At 66.7% G+C, this 12,962-nt stretch overlaps 4 protein-coding genes across 5 annotated transcripts in view; 3 read left to right on the top strand and 1 right to left on the bottom strand.

The window, feature by feature from the left end:
* SIK3 (SIK family kinase 3) overlaps positions 1 to 5,351 on the top strand; it is an 89,345-nt gene extending 83,994 nt beyond the window's left edge. For both annotated transcript variants that reach the window (XM_064470993.1, XM_064470994.1), the window contains 4 exons: positions 1,517 to 1,680; positions 2,445 to 2,577; positions 2,952 to 3,119; positions 3,496 to 5,351. In XM_064470993.1, coding sequence (XP_064327063.1) covers positions 1,517 to 1,680; positions 2,445 to 2,577; positions 2,952 to 3,109 — 455 coding nt within the window. In that variant the 3' untranslated portion in view covers positions 3,110 to 3,119; positions 3,496 to 5,351. The remainder of the gene's footprint in view (positions 1 to 1,516; positions 1,681 to 2,444; positions 2,578 to 2,951; positions 3,120 to 3,495) is intronic.
* Positions 5,352 to 6,409: 1,058 nt separating this feature from the next.
* Positions 6,410 to 8,118, top strand: APOA1 (apolipoprotein A1). Its single transcript, XM_064471001.1, has 4 exons — positions 6,410 to 6,512; positions 6,687 to 6,742; positions 7,018 to 7,171; positions 7,261 to 8,118. The coding sequence occupies exons 2-4, from the start codon at positions 6,700 to 6,702 to the stop codon at positions 7,856 to 7,858; spliced, it is 795 nt and encodes a 264-aa protein (XP_064327071.1). The 5' UTR covers positions 6,410 to 6,512; positions 6,687 to 6,699; the 3' UTR covers positions 7,859 to 8,118.
* A 424-nt stretch (positions 8,119 to 8,542) lies between these two features.
* Positions 8,543 to 9,344, bottom strand: APOC3 (apolipoprotein C3). The gene is made up of 4 exons (XM_064471004.1): positions 9,265 to 9,344; positions 9,084 to 9,143; positions 8,839 to 8,965; positions 8,543 to 8,735 (listed from the first exon to the last, which is right to left on the bottom strand). The coding sequence occupies exons 2-4, from the start codon at positions 9,139 to 9,141 to the stop codon at positions 8,639 to 8,641; spliced, it is 282 nt and encodes a 93-aa protein (XP_064327074.1). The 5' UTR covers positions 9,142 to 9,143; positions 9,265 to 9,344; the 3' UTR covers positions 8,543 to 8,638.
* A 1,195-nt stretch (positions 9,345 to 10,539) lies between these two features.
* On the top strand, positions 10,540 to 12,163 carry APOA4 (apolipoprotein A4). The gene is made up of 4 exons (XM_064471000.1): positions 10,540 to 10,580; positions 10,687 to 10,753; positions 10,883 to 11,009; positions 11,119 to 12,163. The coding sequence occupies exons 2-4, from the start codon at positions 10,705 to 10,707 to the stop codon at positions 12,044 to 12,046; spliced, it is 1,104 nt and encodes a 367-aa protein (XP_064327070.1). The 5' UTR covers positions 10,540 to 10,580; positions 10,687 to 10,704; the 3' UTR covers positions 12,047 to 12,163.
* The last annotated feature ends 799 nt before the right edge of the window (positions 12,164 to 12,962 follow it).

The raw sequence follows: 12,962 nt of genomic DNA on the forward strand, positions 1-12,962 counted from the left end.
GAGGCCGTCCTGCCCCCGCGGCCTGAGCTGCATTCCCAGTGGTGCTGTGCTGGCAACGGGAAGCGTGGGCTTGTCTTTTGGGTCAGGGCTGTTCCAGGCCGGGGGGCCTCGTCCCGCCGTGCCTCGCCACCCGCGGTGCAGGGGCTGGTGCTGGGGGCTCGCTGCTGGGCCTGGCCGCGGGAGCGCTTCTGCGCCGGGGCTGTTTGTGGAGCTGGAGAAGCAGGCTGCGGGCCCGAACAACTGTTCCACAGTTGGAATGGCGTCCTGAGCAGTGCGTGGGTGGCACTGCTCCGCCAACATCTGTTACCTCATGTTTTCCTTGTTTTTCCGGGAAAGCTGACTGTTAACCGCACATAACCCCACGGTTGTGCAAAAGAAGGGGGTGGCCGGCTGCATCTCTCACTGCCCTGGGACAGGGTTCCTGCAGGACTGCCATGTTTCTGAGGGAGGAAGGGCACTGGGAGCCGTGTGCTAGCTGTGCTTGCGTGCCCGGGAGCGGCGTTGAGAGCTCAGGTGGCAGACCGTGCCTGGGATGGGGTCTCGTTCGGATCCAGGTAACTTCACAGACAGGTCTCTTGGGGAGCATCCTTCTGGCCTCTCACAGCTGCAGTCCCAGCCGAGAGGTGTGGTGTGTCCCAGCGCAGCAGGAGATTGCTTCCTGTGGGCCAAAGCCCCGTGAAAGCTGATAGCTCTGGCTGGGGGATCTACCTGCAGCTGTGTCATCTCAGGGCAGCTTCCTGGTGCTCCTGGCCACGTCCACATGTTTGTGCTCTGCAGGGCTACTGGCCGGGAGCGAGCTGTTTACGTGTGTCGGACCCAATGATAGGCTTCTGCATACCTCAGGACTTTATTCAAAACATCGTGTACTTGATGACAAGAGGTTTTGCTTGATAGGAATGTAGCCTTTACCCTCGGTCATAAGAGCTTGCACTGCAGATGGACTTTGCCAGGCAGAACACTCATGCGCTCCTACAGCCGGATTGTAGGAGGGCAGGGAGAAGTCATCTGATAAAAGCGAACATCCTGGCCAACTCTTCCAGCAAGATTATGTTGCAAAGGGGCCCTGCCAGAACATCCCGTGTTGGAGGCTGGGGAGATGCTTCTCCCTCCGCTCTTGTGTAATGGCGTGGGCAATGGAGGGAGGAGGGCGAGCTTGGCTTGAGGGGGAGGCAGGCGGAAGGGGTCTGGTTCCTGGGCTGTGGTCCTCCTGCCCCTGTCCCTCCAGTTTTAGGCTGCCTTTAGAGGCCTGATTGGAGGCAGCTAGAGATCCCAAACGGTCTTGGTGCTGGAGGGCGAAGGCTGCCCGCACGCCGTCTCGGGGGGCCCTGGTGCCGCACCGCTTGGAGAGCGGCCGGGGACCCTTCCCATCCGGCCAGCAGCACGCTCGGTCTGCCAGCGGTGAGCACTTGTCCGTGCGTCACGTCTCAGACCCGCGGTTTTGCGGCAGGGCGCGGCGCCGAGAGCTGCGCGTTCCTCCTACTAATCTGTCATTTTTCTGTCTTGTCTGATTTTCAAGAGTCCATCGTAGGGAACTGTATGGACAGGAGTTCCCCCGGCCAAGCGATGCAGGTGCCTGACCACAATGGACTGGGCTACCCTGTGCGACCTGCCTCCAGCGAGCACCCGCGGCCCAGGACCCTGCAGAGACATCACACCATTCAGAACAGTGATGATGCCTACGTAGGTTTGAAGAAGCCTGTGCCCAGCGGGGCTTAAGGCAGCACAGAGTTTCCTTGATGCGCGTGGGTTACGTACGAGGTGTCACACAGGAAAGGCAGTGCCCTGCTCAGCGGGGCTGCTGGGAATGAAAAGCCGTGGGGACACTTCAGTTAGTGCGTCCTGTTTGCTTAGCACTGAAAACATTTTAGCAGAGACTGACACGGAAGCGCTCCTTCTGCGCTCACGGTTTGCCCCAGGGCCAGGTGCTGCAGCCGTGGCATCTCTTCTTTTTCCCCCAAGGTCCTTCTGGTGAAGCAGCCTGGGCTGCCCCAGGCCTGGCTCCGGCTGCGGAGGGCTTTGCAGACACACCGAGCCCAGCTTTCAGTTCTGCGGTGCCGCTAAAGGAGCTGGCCGTGGCAGCCCAGGCCTGGACCGAGGGCAGAGAGCGGCTGCTCCGCTCCCCCTGTGTGCTGGGCCGCCAGCAACCATCCTGCCCAAATCTTGATGTGTTCTTTGCTACGGCTCCCTTCCGCTCTACATGAGAAGGGCTCTTCCCTGGTTAGTTCAGCGTAGGTCTGGAAGGGACTCGGTCTGTCCAGCCCAGGCTAGTGTTGAGGGGCCATCGGCTGCACCGAAGCTGTACCTGACGTCCAGTTTTTACTTGTAGTTATAAACCCTTGCTGAAGGCTTGCAGAGGCGCCCTGGGCAGCCTGTCGGAGAGCTGGGGGAGCAGCGGGGTGCCTCCTCCTGAGCCCCCTTTGACTCATGTCGTGCTGTCTCCGCAGGTGCAGTTAGATAACTTGCCTGGCATGAGTTTAATGGCAGGAAAAGCACTAAGCTCTGCTCGGATGTCCGACGCTGTCCTCAGCCAGTCATCGCTGATGGCCAGTCAGCAGCTGCGCGACCGGGAGAGCGAGGGTAAGGACCTGGCCTGAGCCCGGAGCTCAGGAGCTGCAGAGACGTGGCACGGGGGGTGTGGGCTGCTGTCTGGGGCCTGGGGCAGGAACCGAGAGGAGCGGCTCGCAGCCTGCGTTGCAAAGCCACCTCTCCTCCAGGTGAGCGGTGCCTGCAGGGAGGTGGGGGCTGACCAGGGGGCAGCTTCTCGGGTGCTGCTGCCGGGCGGAGCCCGGGCTGTGGGGGCAGTGGTCTGGGCTTCCCAGAGAAACGCAGGGCAGCTCCGCCTGCGATGCGACCCTTTAGGCCACGGCAGCAGGGCTGGCCCGATCCCGGTGCTGGAGCTGTAACTGCCCAGAGCTCCTTGTGCAAACCGATGTCATTCTTGGACCTTACAGAATGCGGGGAGAGTTTGGAAGGTCAAGAGCATCCCAGCCTCGGTGATGGCAACCAGCATCTAAACACCTCCTGCTACCCATCGACGTGTATTACGGACGTCCTGCTGAGCTACAAGCACCCGGAGGTGCCCTTCGGGATGGAGCAGGCGGGGGTGTAACCAGGAGGGAGTGAGTATTCAGGTGTCCCTCTCTTTCCAGCGGCACGCCTGGGGTCGCCTGGGGTCAGTCCCAAAGGCCTGTCGGCCTGACTTCCGTGCGTGTCCCCTTGCTTGTCCCCTTGCTCCGAGGGGCGAGCCTGGGGGAGAGCGCGTCGGCTCTGGGCTCCCGCGCTGGTGGCTGTCCGCCGCCCCCCTGTTCGTTCAGGGGCAGCACCCCTCCTTCCAGGCCCTTGCAGCTCTTCCAGAGCCCCGGTGCGTTGGGAGGGTCTCCCTCCCAGGGCGTAGCTTTGCGGGTCTGGGGGCCGGGAATGCGGTGGAGGGCTGCGGAAGCGGGAGTGCCAGGCTCGGGCGTCTCCTAACGTCTCTGCTTCCTCTCTCTCTTGCAGGTTTTGCGTACAGCTTTGAAACGAAAAGGTCCATTTTAAACCAACAGTATCTAGCAGCGTTGCGCCAAATTGCCGTAGTATTTCTGACTAACTGGAATACCATGGCCCCTTTCCTCATAATCAGTTCATCCAGTGTGTTGTTCCTTTGGTTTCTTTAATTTTTGCCATATTTGCCTGTAACTCCAGCTATCACAGAAATAACCAGAGAACCTGAGTCCTACACGTCGGCAGAGGATTCACGGAGCCTGAGCACTGAGTCTGGTTTGGAGGGCTTTTACTGACCGGGGCCTCCGCTCCCGGCAGCGCGAGCGGACGGACTGACGCCTCCCTGGAACCTGCCCTGGCGGGGAGCGGAGCGGGCGGGTGCGTGGAGCGGGGCCCCGGCGGACGGGATCCGGAGCCGCTCCGCGGAGGCCGTGCTGTCCTTCCGCTCCCTGACCCTCTGCGCCGGGGAAGGGCCGCCGTACCCGAGCCTGGCGGCGCTGGCCGGGGGCGAGGACGCTGCCAGCCCGGCCCCGGCGGCAGCAGGTCGCGCGTCCCAGCGCGGGGCTCGGCCGGCCGGCCGGCGGGGAGCACCCACCCCTGGTGCAATACGCTTCTTGTCTCATCTTTGTCTGCTTTAGTTCCTTCTCTCCGTCTGTCAGTGTGCTGAAAGGATCGCCTCTTCCCCGCCCGCCCCAACCTGTTCTTTTCAAATCTGCGTACGACTTGGGGTTGTTTTGTTGTTTTTCCTTTCTTTTTCCTGGCTTAATGTAGGGAAGACGGATTTTTCTTTGTTTTCTTGGCTTCTCCTCCTGATCATGTAGGAATTGTTTTTTGGTAAATGTTGTTTTATTATTATTGTTATTAATAAAAGGCAAAAGGAATTTCTGTTTGAGAGAAATTTTTAACTAGATTCTGTTCTATATGAATTGTGACTTGCACCTTTTGTTCAAAGTATTTTATTTCTTTTAATGACATTGTACTTGTGACTGGTTTTTCTCTCTCGTGCCAGTGGCGACAGTGGTATTCTCCTTTATACAGTTCCAATGTGCGTAGGTCTCTTCTGTGTCCTTCTTTCCATCCTTTCCTTGACGGATAGAGTGCGAAGCCCCCCCCAGCCGGGGCTCGGGAGCACTTGGTGTCATCATCGCCTTTGGGACTTTACAAGCTACAGCTCAGATTCTTCTTATTGACACTTTTCTGGAATATTTTTTAAAAAAAAGGAAAGAATCGACCCAGCCCTCCTGAATTTGCACAGAAGGAAGTGTGAAACCAGCACGGCAGAGGTGACTTTGCTATCCTTACCCACGCCCCTCCCGGCCTCCCCCCTCCCCGGCCCGGGGCAAGGAAGGCTAACCGGCTCTGCCATCCCGAAAACCAGAGGGGAGAGAAACTGCGGCCGCCGAGCGGCGTCGCCCCGGCCGGTGCTTCCGCGGGGGGACGCGGGGAGCCAGGCGGGGCCCGCCGGGCCGAGCGGGAAACACTGAAAGCCTTTCGCTCTGTCCCTTTGGTTCGTTTTCCTTTTGTTTACATGACACTGTATTTCTGGGAGAGTCGACGGCCACCCTACAGCAAGCATCCGAAACAGCAGGGACTCGCTTAACCGTGCCATTTCGCAGTATCACACTTTTTTTTTTATCATTGCTTTGTATTGTAGTAATCAATACGCGCAGTATATGTTGAATGTATATTAATATACTTTGCTATTATTTCTGTTTTTTGGAAATGTCAGAAGTATTTTTTTTCCTCCTCATTTATGTTGGACTAAAAAAAAGTTTGGGTAAATCTTCAGTCCATTTTTTGTGGGTCACTTGCAACTAGTCAATTAGTTGGACAGTGGGATCATGACAAATAAAACCATGATTATGATCTTCCCTCGTCTCCCGGTCGCCTTGTTGCCCGACGCCCGCCGCGGAGGCGGACCAGCCTCGGCGCTTGGGGCGGCCGGGGGCGAAAGCCCGCTCCGGAGCCGCCGTGTCCCCGATCTGGCCCCGGAGCTGCCGCCTCCTCTTCTGCCGCCGCCGGCGGCCCCCTGCCACGGGGGTTCCCCACGCCCCCGCTGCTCTGCCCAGCCCGAGCACCGAGCGTCTCCTGGCCTGCTGCACGGCTGGGATCGCCGGCCGGCCTTCCCTGCCCGCTTCCTCGCCTCCGAGGCCCTGGGAGCCCGCCCGGGCCTGCTGCGGAGCTGCCCGCCCGCCCCGCTCTACCCCTGCGGGGGGGCGCAGCGCCGAACCCGCGGCCTCCCCCCCGGTCCCCCCGGTCCCCCCGGTCCGGGAGGCGAGGGGTTGCGCGTCCAGCGCCCGTCGCGGAGCGCGCCCGCCCGGAGCGCCTTTCCCAGGAGCGGGGCGGCTCTGGCGGGGAGGCGCGGGAGGGCAGCTGTGCCCCCGGCGGGCTGCGGCGCCGCCGCCGCCCCGCGCCCCCTCGGAGCCCCCTCGCCGGGCGCCTTCCCCCGGCCGCTCGCTCCCCGCGCCGTTGGCCGCGCGGCGGCCGAGCGGGGCTTCGGCGCGGCCGTGCCGGGGTGCTGCCCGCGCCCCCAGGGAGGGCTGGCGCGGGGGGCGCAGCGCCCGCGGCCTCTGCGTCGGGCGCGCACCGGGGGAGGGGGGGTGGTGCGAGCCGCGCGGGTCTCTCCGGCCCTCGGGGGAGGCCGGCGCGGGGGGCCGCGGGCACGGCAGGCCAGGTCCCCGCGGGTCTAAGCCTTGCGCCCGGGCTGCCGGCCAATCCCCGGGGGCCGCCGCGGAGAGCGGGGAATCTGGGTCACCGGGAGCGTAAACAGGCCGGCGTTGGCCGGCGAGCCGCGTCCGCGGGGAGCCCCTGCTCGCTCGCCGCCCCTGCCAAGGCGGCGCTGCCCGGCGCCGGCCCCCGCGCGCGATCCTTGAACCCTGCGCGCCACATCGCCGTGCCGGGGAGCGGCTTCTCGGGCTGCGGCGCCGGCTTATCTCCGGTGGGAGCTGCCCCCTCCTGCATAAATAGCAGCGCGGGGAAGCGGCCGGCTCAGACGGGACGGCCGGCAGCGCGGCGGCGGCAGGAGAGAGCTGGTAAGAGCCGGCGCTGCTCGAGGGGCTCCCGAGCCCCGCGGGGCCAGAGCCGGGCCGCGGCAGAGCCCGCCCCGCCGCCGGCGACCCCTCGTGCCGGGGCGGGGGGCTCGCTCCGCGCCGCGGCCGCCCTCGCCCCGGCGCTGCCCGCGCCCGACTCGCTCGCTCTGCCCCCAGGTTCGGCGCCAAGATGAGAGCCGTGGTGGTGGCCCTCGCCCTGCTCTGCCTGACGGGTAGGTCCAAGCGGGGCCGGGGCTGGGCTGGCGGCACCCGCAAGCCCCGCGGGACGGCGCGGGACGGCGCGGCCCAGCCCGACGCGAGCCCTGCTGGAAGCACCTGCCTTGCGAAGCGCTTCGCAAGCCAGGCTGCGGCCAAGCGGCTCCCCGCTCCCCTCCGCAGCCGGGCGGGTGCCGGGGCAGCGCCGGCCGGGGCTGGGGCCGTCCCCGCCGCGGTCCCGCCGCGGTCCCGCCGGGCAGCCCGTCCTGAGCGCGCCGCGCTCTCCCCGCAGGCACCCAGGCCCGCTCCTTCTGGCAGCATGATGAACCCCAGGCGCCCCTGCAGCGCCTCAAGGACCTGATGGAAGTGTACCTCGAGACGGTGAAGACCGGCGGCAAGGATGCCATCGCCCAGCTGGAGTCCTCCGCCGTGGGCAAACAGCTGGAGTAAGGGCGGGGGCGTGTGGCGGGGGGCCGGTGGGGGGTCCCCGGGGGGTCTCCGGGCGCCGTGCGTGACCTCCCTCCGCTCCCCGCAGCCTGAAGCTGACCGACAACCTGGACAAGCTGAGCGCAGCCGCCGCCAAGCTGCGGGAGGACCTGGCCCCCTACTACAAGGAGGTGCGGGAGATGTGGCTGAAGGACACGGAGGCCCTGCGCCAGGAGCTGACCAAGGACCTGGAGGAGGTGAAGGACAAGATCCGGCCCTTCCTGGACCAGTTCTCTGCCAAGTGGACGGAGGAGCTGGAGCAGTACCGCCAGCGCCTGGAACCCGTGGCCCAGGACCTGAAGGAGCTCACCAAGCAGAAGGTGGCGTTGATGCAGGAGAAGCTGGCGCCGGTGGCCGAGGAGGCGCGGGACCGCCTGCGCGGGCACGTGGAGGAGCTGCGCAAGAACGTAGCGCCCTACAGCGACGAGCTGCGGCAGAAGCTGAGCCAGAAGCTGGAGGAGATCCGGGAGAAGGGCATCCCCCAGGCCGCCGAGTACCAGGCCAAGGTGGTGGAGCACCTCAGCAACCTGCGCGAGAAGGTGACGCCCTTGATGGAGGAATTCAAGGAGCGTCTCACCCCCTACGCCGAGAGCCTCAAGACCCGCATCATAACCCTCCTGGATGACCTCCAGAAGAGCCTGGCCTAAGCTGCTGGCCGGCGCAGCCAGGGACTGACCCCGGTCCCTCTCCCACAGCCGCCCCAGGGCCGCTCCCTGCCCTGCCCGGGGTGCTTGCCCCTGGGGCAGGGCTCTGGGGACAGGCTGCGGGAGCCCCGGGCCAGGCCAGCCCTGGGGCATCCTCCCTGGGGAACCCCCTCCTCCCCTCCCACCGCCTCCCCGCCCCGAAACCAGTGCCAATCTCAGCTTTGCCTTCCTTTTGTCGAATAAACCTGACCTAAGTTATTGGAGCTGGCTCAGTCTTTGCAGTGGATGCTGGAGGGGGGCAGCCCGTGCGCAGTGCTGGGGGCGTGGGGTGCTGCGGGCAGGGCTGCTGGGGGCAGCCGGTGGGAGTGGGGGGGACGGGGAGCTGGTGGGTGGGTGCCCTGGGCTACCCCTGCCACGGAGCCCAGCTCTGCCCAGGGTGCAGCCAGGCTCGGCCCCGCCACGGCTCCCCCTGCACAAAGGGCTCTGCCAGCACGGTGGAGCAGGGCAGGCGCTGGTTAGCAGGCGCCGGATCCTCACGGCTGGGGGGAGCAGCACCCCTGAGCACGCGTACGTGGGGTGGCGGCACCTCCCCAGTGATGCCGCGGCACGCAGGCGTCTGCCCCAGCCCTTCCTTGCCCCGCAGTGCACGCTCCTCCTCACCACCCCCCAGTGATGCCGCCACAGCCGTCTGCTTCAGCGCCGCTTTATTGCAAGAACTGCGACAGCGGGTGGGGAGCTGGGGGGTCCCCAGCCCAGATGGCCCCCGGCCAGCCCCTGGCAGGGCTACTTGGCTGGCGTCGGCTTCCAGAGCTCCACCAGCTGCTCCTTCAGCCTGGCCAGACGCTCCTTCACGAGGTTGGCGTTGTCCGACAGCCATTGCCTGTAAGGGGAGGGGGCTCAGAGCGGGGCACTGTCTGGGGTCCCCCGCAGGCAGTGGGGCGGCAGGGTCGGGTGCTCGGGCTGGCGGGGGGGCGTGGGGGCACCTGGCCTGCTGAGCCACCTCCGACTCCTGCACCGTGGTGAAGGCGCTCTTGGCCATGGCCACGGCTTTCTGGGCGTACTCCTGCACCTTCTTCACCAGCGCCTCCGGCTCCTTGGGCGTGTCGGTCCCTGCAGGCACAGGAGCGGGGCGATGGGGCTATGGGGCTGTGCCCCCCCGCCGTGCACGCACCCTAGCACCCCGAGCCCCATCCCCCTCCTCCCGCCACAGCCCTCGCCCACCCCTTACTTGTTCCCGCCGCCAGGACAGCCGCGCAGACGAGCACGAGCAGGAGCGACGCCTTCATGGCTGGGGAGAGAGCAGAGCACATGGCGCGGGTGGCAGCCAGGGGCCCGCACGCCCGCGAGGGCCTCGACCCCGTCCCCATCCCCCTCCTGGCATGACCCTCGCCGGGGGCTTCCCCACTCACCTGCGCCGGGCTGTGCTCCGCGGGGGCGGCCCCGGGCTCCCACTTTATACCCTCCTCACAGCCGCCTCCGGGGGTGTTTGTGCAAAGGTCAGGGGCGGCGGGGCTGGCCAGGGAGGGGGCGCGTCTGCAGAGACCGCTCCGCTGCCAGCTTTGCCGCAGAGGGGCCTGCCTCCCGGCCAGGAGTTGGGAAATGCCTCGGGGACCAAGGCTGCGGGGGCCTGGCTAGGGGCTCTGCATGCGCCTGCATGCGCGCACATGCGTGTGCATGCGTGTGCATGTGCTCGCCGGCGTGTGCGCAGCCGGCCCGGTGCGCGCTGCGGGGCGCACCACGGCGAGGGCAGTCGCGGGGACAGGCCCGGGGCTGGCGTGGGCGCGCACAGCACAAGGGTGACATCCAGCGGCACCGGCCCCGGGCGCGATGCCACCGGGCCGGCTGTGCCGGGGCACCGTGCGGCTGCCTCGGCTGGGGCGGATGCCGCCCGGGAAAGCGCAGGCGGGTGATGTGTGCCTGTGCGACACCACGACGGCTCTTTGGACCTTGGCATCGGTGACGCCTGGCTGATCCCTGGCTGTGCCCTTCGCCCCACATCACCCCAGTCTCCAGCCTGGAGCTGGTCCACTGGGGAGCGGGTGGGCTGAGAACCCGAGGCGTGTGCCGAGAGCCTGAAGCCCATGGCCAGGGTCACACGTGGGTCCCATCTCTGGTCAAGGGCACACTGGCACCGCCTGGACGTCACGTCCCACAGCTGGGGGGTCTTGGCCATTCCCTGCGGCGGGGCTTGCCCTAGGTGCTATCCTGCATGCGCGCAGTGTCCTGTGCCCCTGCTTATCCATCACAGCACCCTCCCTGAGCCCGTGTCCTGCCCCACCGCGCACCCCCGGCACAGCACAGCCGGGCCGAGAGGTCCCCGCAGCATACCCCAGCCCCTGTGCCCTGCCACACCTGGGTACTGCACAGCCAGCACCGGCGGGGCCATTGCTGCATCCCACGGAGGCGCGGAGCCGGGGGGCTGCCCCCCACGGCACGCCGTCCCCTCTCCCCCGGGGCCCCTCTCCCCAGGAGCCGCTCAGCCCTGGGGTGCCTGTGCGTACCCCCAGCCCTCTCTGCCCTGACGCCCTGCTGGGAGCTGGCAGGGCTGCGGGTGATGTCAGGGCTGCGTGCACGTCAGGCGCTTCCACGTCGCGACCTTGCTAAAGTCCAAGCCCGGGGCCTGTGTCACAGGCCTGCGTGGAAGGCGCCAAGGGCGCTCGGGCTGCATAAATAGCAGCCAGGCGCTCCCCGGCGCAGCAGGTACCCGCACCCAGCAGCAGCGCAGGTGAGCGGCTGCAGTGGGGAGGTGGGGAGAGCTGGTGGTGGCGGCACGGGGCTGGGGGGCTGCTGGTCCCCGGGGCTCCCCTCATCTCTGCTCTGCGCTCCTGCAGGCGTCCCCAGCGCTCAGGATGTCTCCGAAGGCGGCCGCCCTTGTCCTGGTGCTCCTTGCAGTTGCAGGTGAGGTGGCGTGCGGGTGCCCGATGCCGGGAGGGTGATGCTGCCCTGGGACAGGGATGGGGACCTGATGACCCCGGGGGAGCCGCCGAGCAGGGCCGTGCCAGTGCTGACCTCAGCATCCGCTTGCAGGGGCACGGGCTGACGTCAGCCCGGACGAGGTGGCCAGCGTGCTCTGGAAGTACTTCACCGAGCTGGGCAGCAATGCCAAGGAGACGGTGGACCAGCTGCAGCAAGCCGAGATCACCAAGCAGCTCAAGTGAGTGGAGCCGTGGGCTGATGGGGGGGTCACTGCGGCAGCCGGGAGGTGCTGGGCACGGGAGGGGGCCGTGGGTGCGCCGGGGTGCTGACGTCCCCCCTCTCCCCAGCACCCTGCTGAAGAGCAACCTGCAGAGCATCAACTCGTACGCCGAGGACCTGCAGCAACGGCTGGTGCCCTTCGCCACGGAGCTGCAGGCGCGGCTGGCGCAGGACTCGCAGCGGCTGAAGGAGCAGATCCGTAAGGAGCTGGCGGAGCTGCAGGCCAAGCTGGCGCCCTACGCCGACGAGGTGCACCAGCAGATCGGCACCAACATCCGCCAGCTGCAAGCCAAGATGAGCCCCTACGCCGAGGAGCTGCGCTCCCAGGTGGACCGCGGGGCCGTGGAGCTGCGGCAGGCGCTGGAGCCCTACGCCGCCGAGCTGCGGGAGAAGCTGCAGGGCAACACCGAGAGCATCAAGGCCTCCCTCAGCCCCTACGCTGACCGGCTGCAGCAGCAGATCGACGGCGGGGTGGAGAGCCTGAAGGAGCGGCTGTCTCCCCTGGCCGACGACCTGAAGGTGCAGGTGGGGAAGAGCGTGGAGGAGCTGCGGAAGGGGCTCAGCCCCTACACCCAGGAGGTGCAGGAAAGCCTCAACCGGCAGCTGGAGAGCCTGACGGGGCAGATGGAGCGGGTGGCGGAGGAGCTGCGCACCCGCCTGGCCGCCAGCTCGGAGGAGCTGCGTGCCCAGCTCAGCCCGCTGGCCCAGGAGCTGCGGCAGGTGGCGGGCAGCGACGCCGAGAGCCTGCGGCAGCGGCTGGCACCCCTGGCCCAGCAGCTGGACGAGCGCGTGGGGCAGACGCTGGAGGCTTTCCGGCAGCAGGCAGCCCCCTTCGGCGAGGCCTTCGGGCAGCAGCTGGTGACGCGGCTGGAGGAGATGCGGGGGAAGCTGGACTCGGGCGCTGCCGGGGTGGAGGACCACCTGGAGCTGCTGGAGAAGGAGGTGCGGGAGAAGGTGGCCGCCTTCCTCAGCACTGCCCAGCCGGCGGAGAACTGAGACCCCCCCACCCCGAGTGCCACGGGGAGGGGGCGTGGGGTGGCCATCCGTACCCCCTCACCGCGAGTGTTCGCAGCTGCTGCCCATGGCAGAAATAAACTGACCCCTTGTGATGCATGTACCGGTCTGTGTCTGTCCGCCTCATCCACAGCCCGCTGTCCTGCCCCGGGACGGGCAACCAGGGGCACGAGGTCCAGCTGCTCCAAGGGGAGAGCATCACCCCCGAACTCGGGTCCTGGTGCACCTGGGAGAGGGAACAGAGGTGGGCCAAGCGGGCGGGGGTCTCGGTCCCGGCACAGGCATGCGGGCACTGTGGGGGGGCTGGGGGCAGCGAGGTGAGCCCACAGCTCTGGCGGGCCCAGAGCCCTGGTGTACAGCCGAGCATCCTCACTGCAGCGGGGCCAGCCGCCACCGCCGTGGGGGACGGGTCTTTGCAGGCTGTTCTGGGTGGGTGACGGTCACCACATCCCCCCACCCCATGGCCCTGCGGGGACTGTGCCCTGATGCCAGACTGGCGGGAGAGAGCCCTTCTCCCCAGGAGCTTCCCAGCTCAGGGAGAAGAGGAGGACTGGCGCTATGGCAACAGCAAGCGCCCAAGACACTGGCGGATGCCCCCTGAGGACCGCTCCCACGGCAGAGGGACTCCCCATGTGGGCTGCAGTGGCAGGAGCCTTGGGATGGGAGCGCGGCCGGGGCTGCTCAGGGCAACCCCGCGTGTCCGCAGGGCTGAGGGAGCAGGGTTGGACTTTGGTGGCGGAGGAGTGTTGGCGACTGCTCGGAGTCTCACCCCTGCGGTGTGGCGGACTTTGCCCTCCACCATAGGGTGCCCTGCGCCCCGACCACGCACCCCAGCCCCACCGGGGAGCCGTTGGTCCCAGCGGGGCCCTGTTTGCTGGGTTGCTTCAGCGCAAACATT

The sequence above is a fragment of the Phalacrocorax carbo genome, chromosome 21 (assembly GCF_963921805.1).
Source record: "Phalacrocorax carbo chromosome 21, bPhaCar2.1, whole genome shotgun sequence".
NCBI classification, from domain to species: domain Eukaryota; kingdom Metazoa; phylum Chordata; class Aves; order Suliformes; family Phalacrocoracidae; genus Phalacrocorax; species Phalacrocorax carbo.

Coding starts and splice junctions, on each gene's coding strand:
- APOA1 (XM_064471001.1), top strand. CDS start 6,700: ATGAGAGCCGTGGTGGTGGCCCTCGCCCTGCTCTGCCTGACGG. Junction 6,743..7,017: donor CGCCCTGCTCTGCCTGACGG/GTAGGTCCAAGC, acceptor CTCTCCCCGCAG/GCACCCAGGCCCGCTCCTTC. Junction 7,172..7,260: donor GCCGTGGGCAAACAGCTGGA/GTAAGGGCGGGG, acceptor CGCTCCCCGCAG/CCTGAAGCTGACCGACAACC.
- APOC3 (XM_064471004.1), bottom strand. CDS start 9,141: ATGAAGGCGTCGCTCCTGCTCGTGCTCGTCTGCGCGGCTGTCCTGGCG. Junction 8,966..9,083: donor TGTCCTGGCGGCGGGAACAA/GTAAGGGGTGGG, acceptor CTGTGCCTGCAG/GGACCGACACGCCCAAGGAG. Junction 8,736..8,838: donor GAGGTGGCTCAGCAGGCCAG/GTGCCCCCACGC, acceptor CTCCCCTTACAG/GCAATGGCTGTCGGACAACG.
- APOA4 (XM_064471000.1), top strand. CDS start 10,705: ATGTCTCCGAAGGCGGCCGCCCTTGTCCTGGTGCTCCTTGCAGTTGCA. Junction 10,754..10,882: donor GGTGCTCCTTGCAGTTGCAG/GTGAGGTGGCGT, acceptor ATCCGCTTGCAG/GGGCACGGGCTGACGTCAGC. Junction 11,010..11,118: donor GAGATCACCAAGCAGCTCAA/GTGAGTGGAGCC, acceptor CCCTCTCCCCAG/CACCCTGCTGAAGAGCAACC.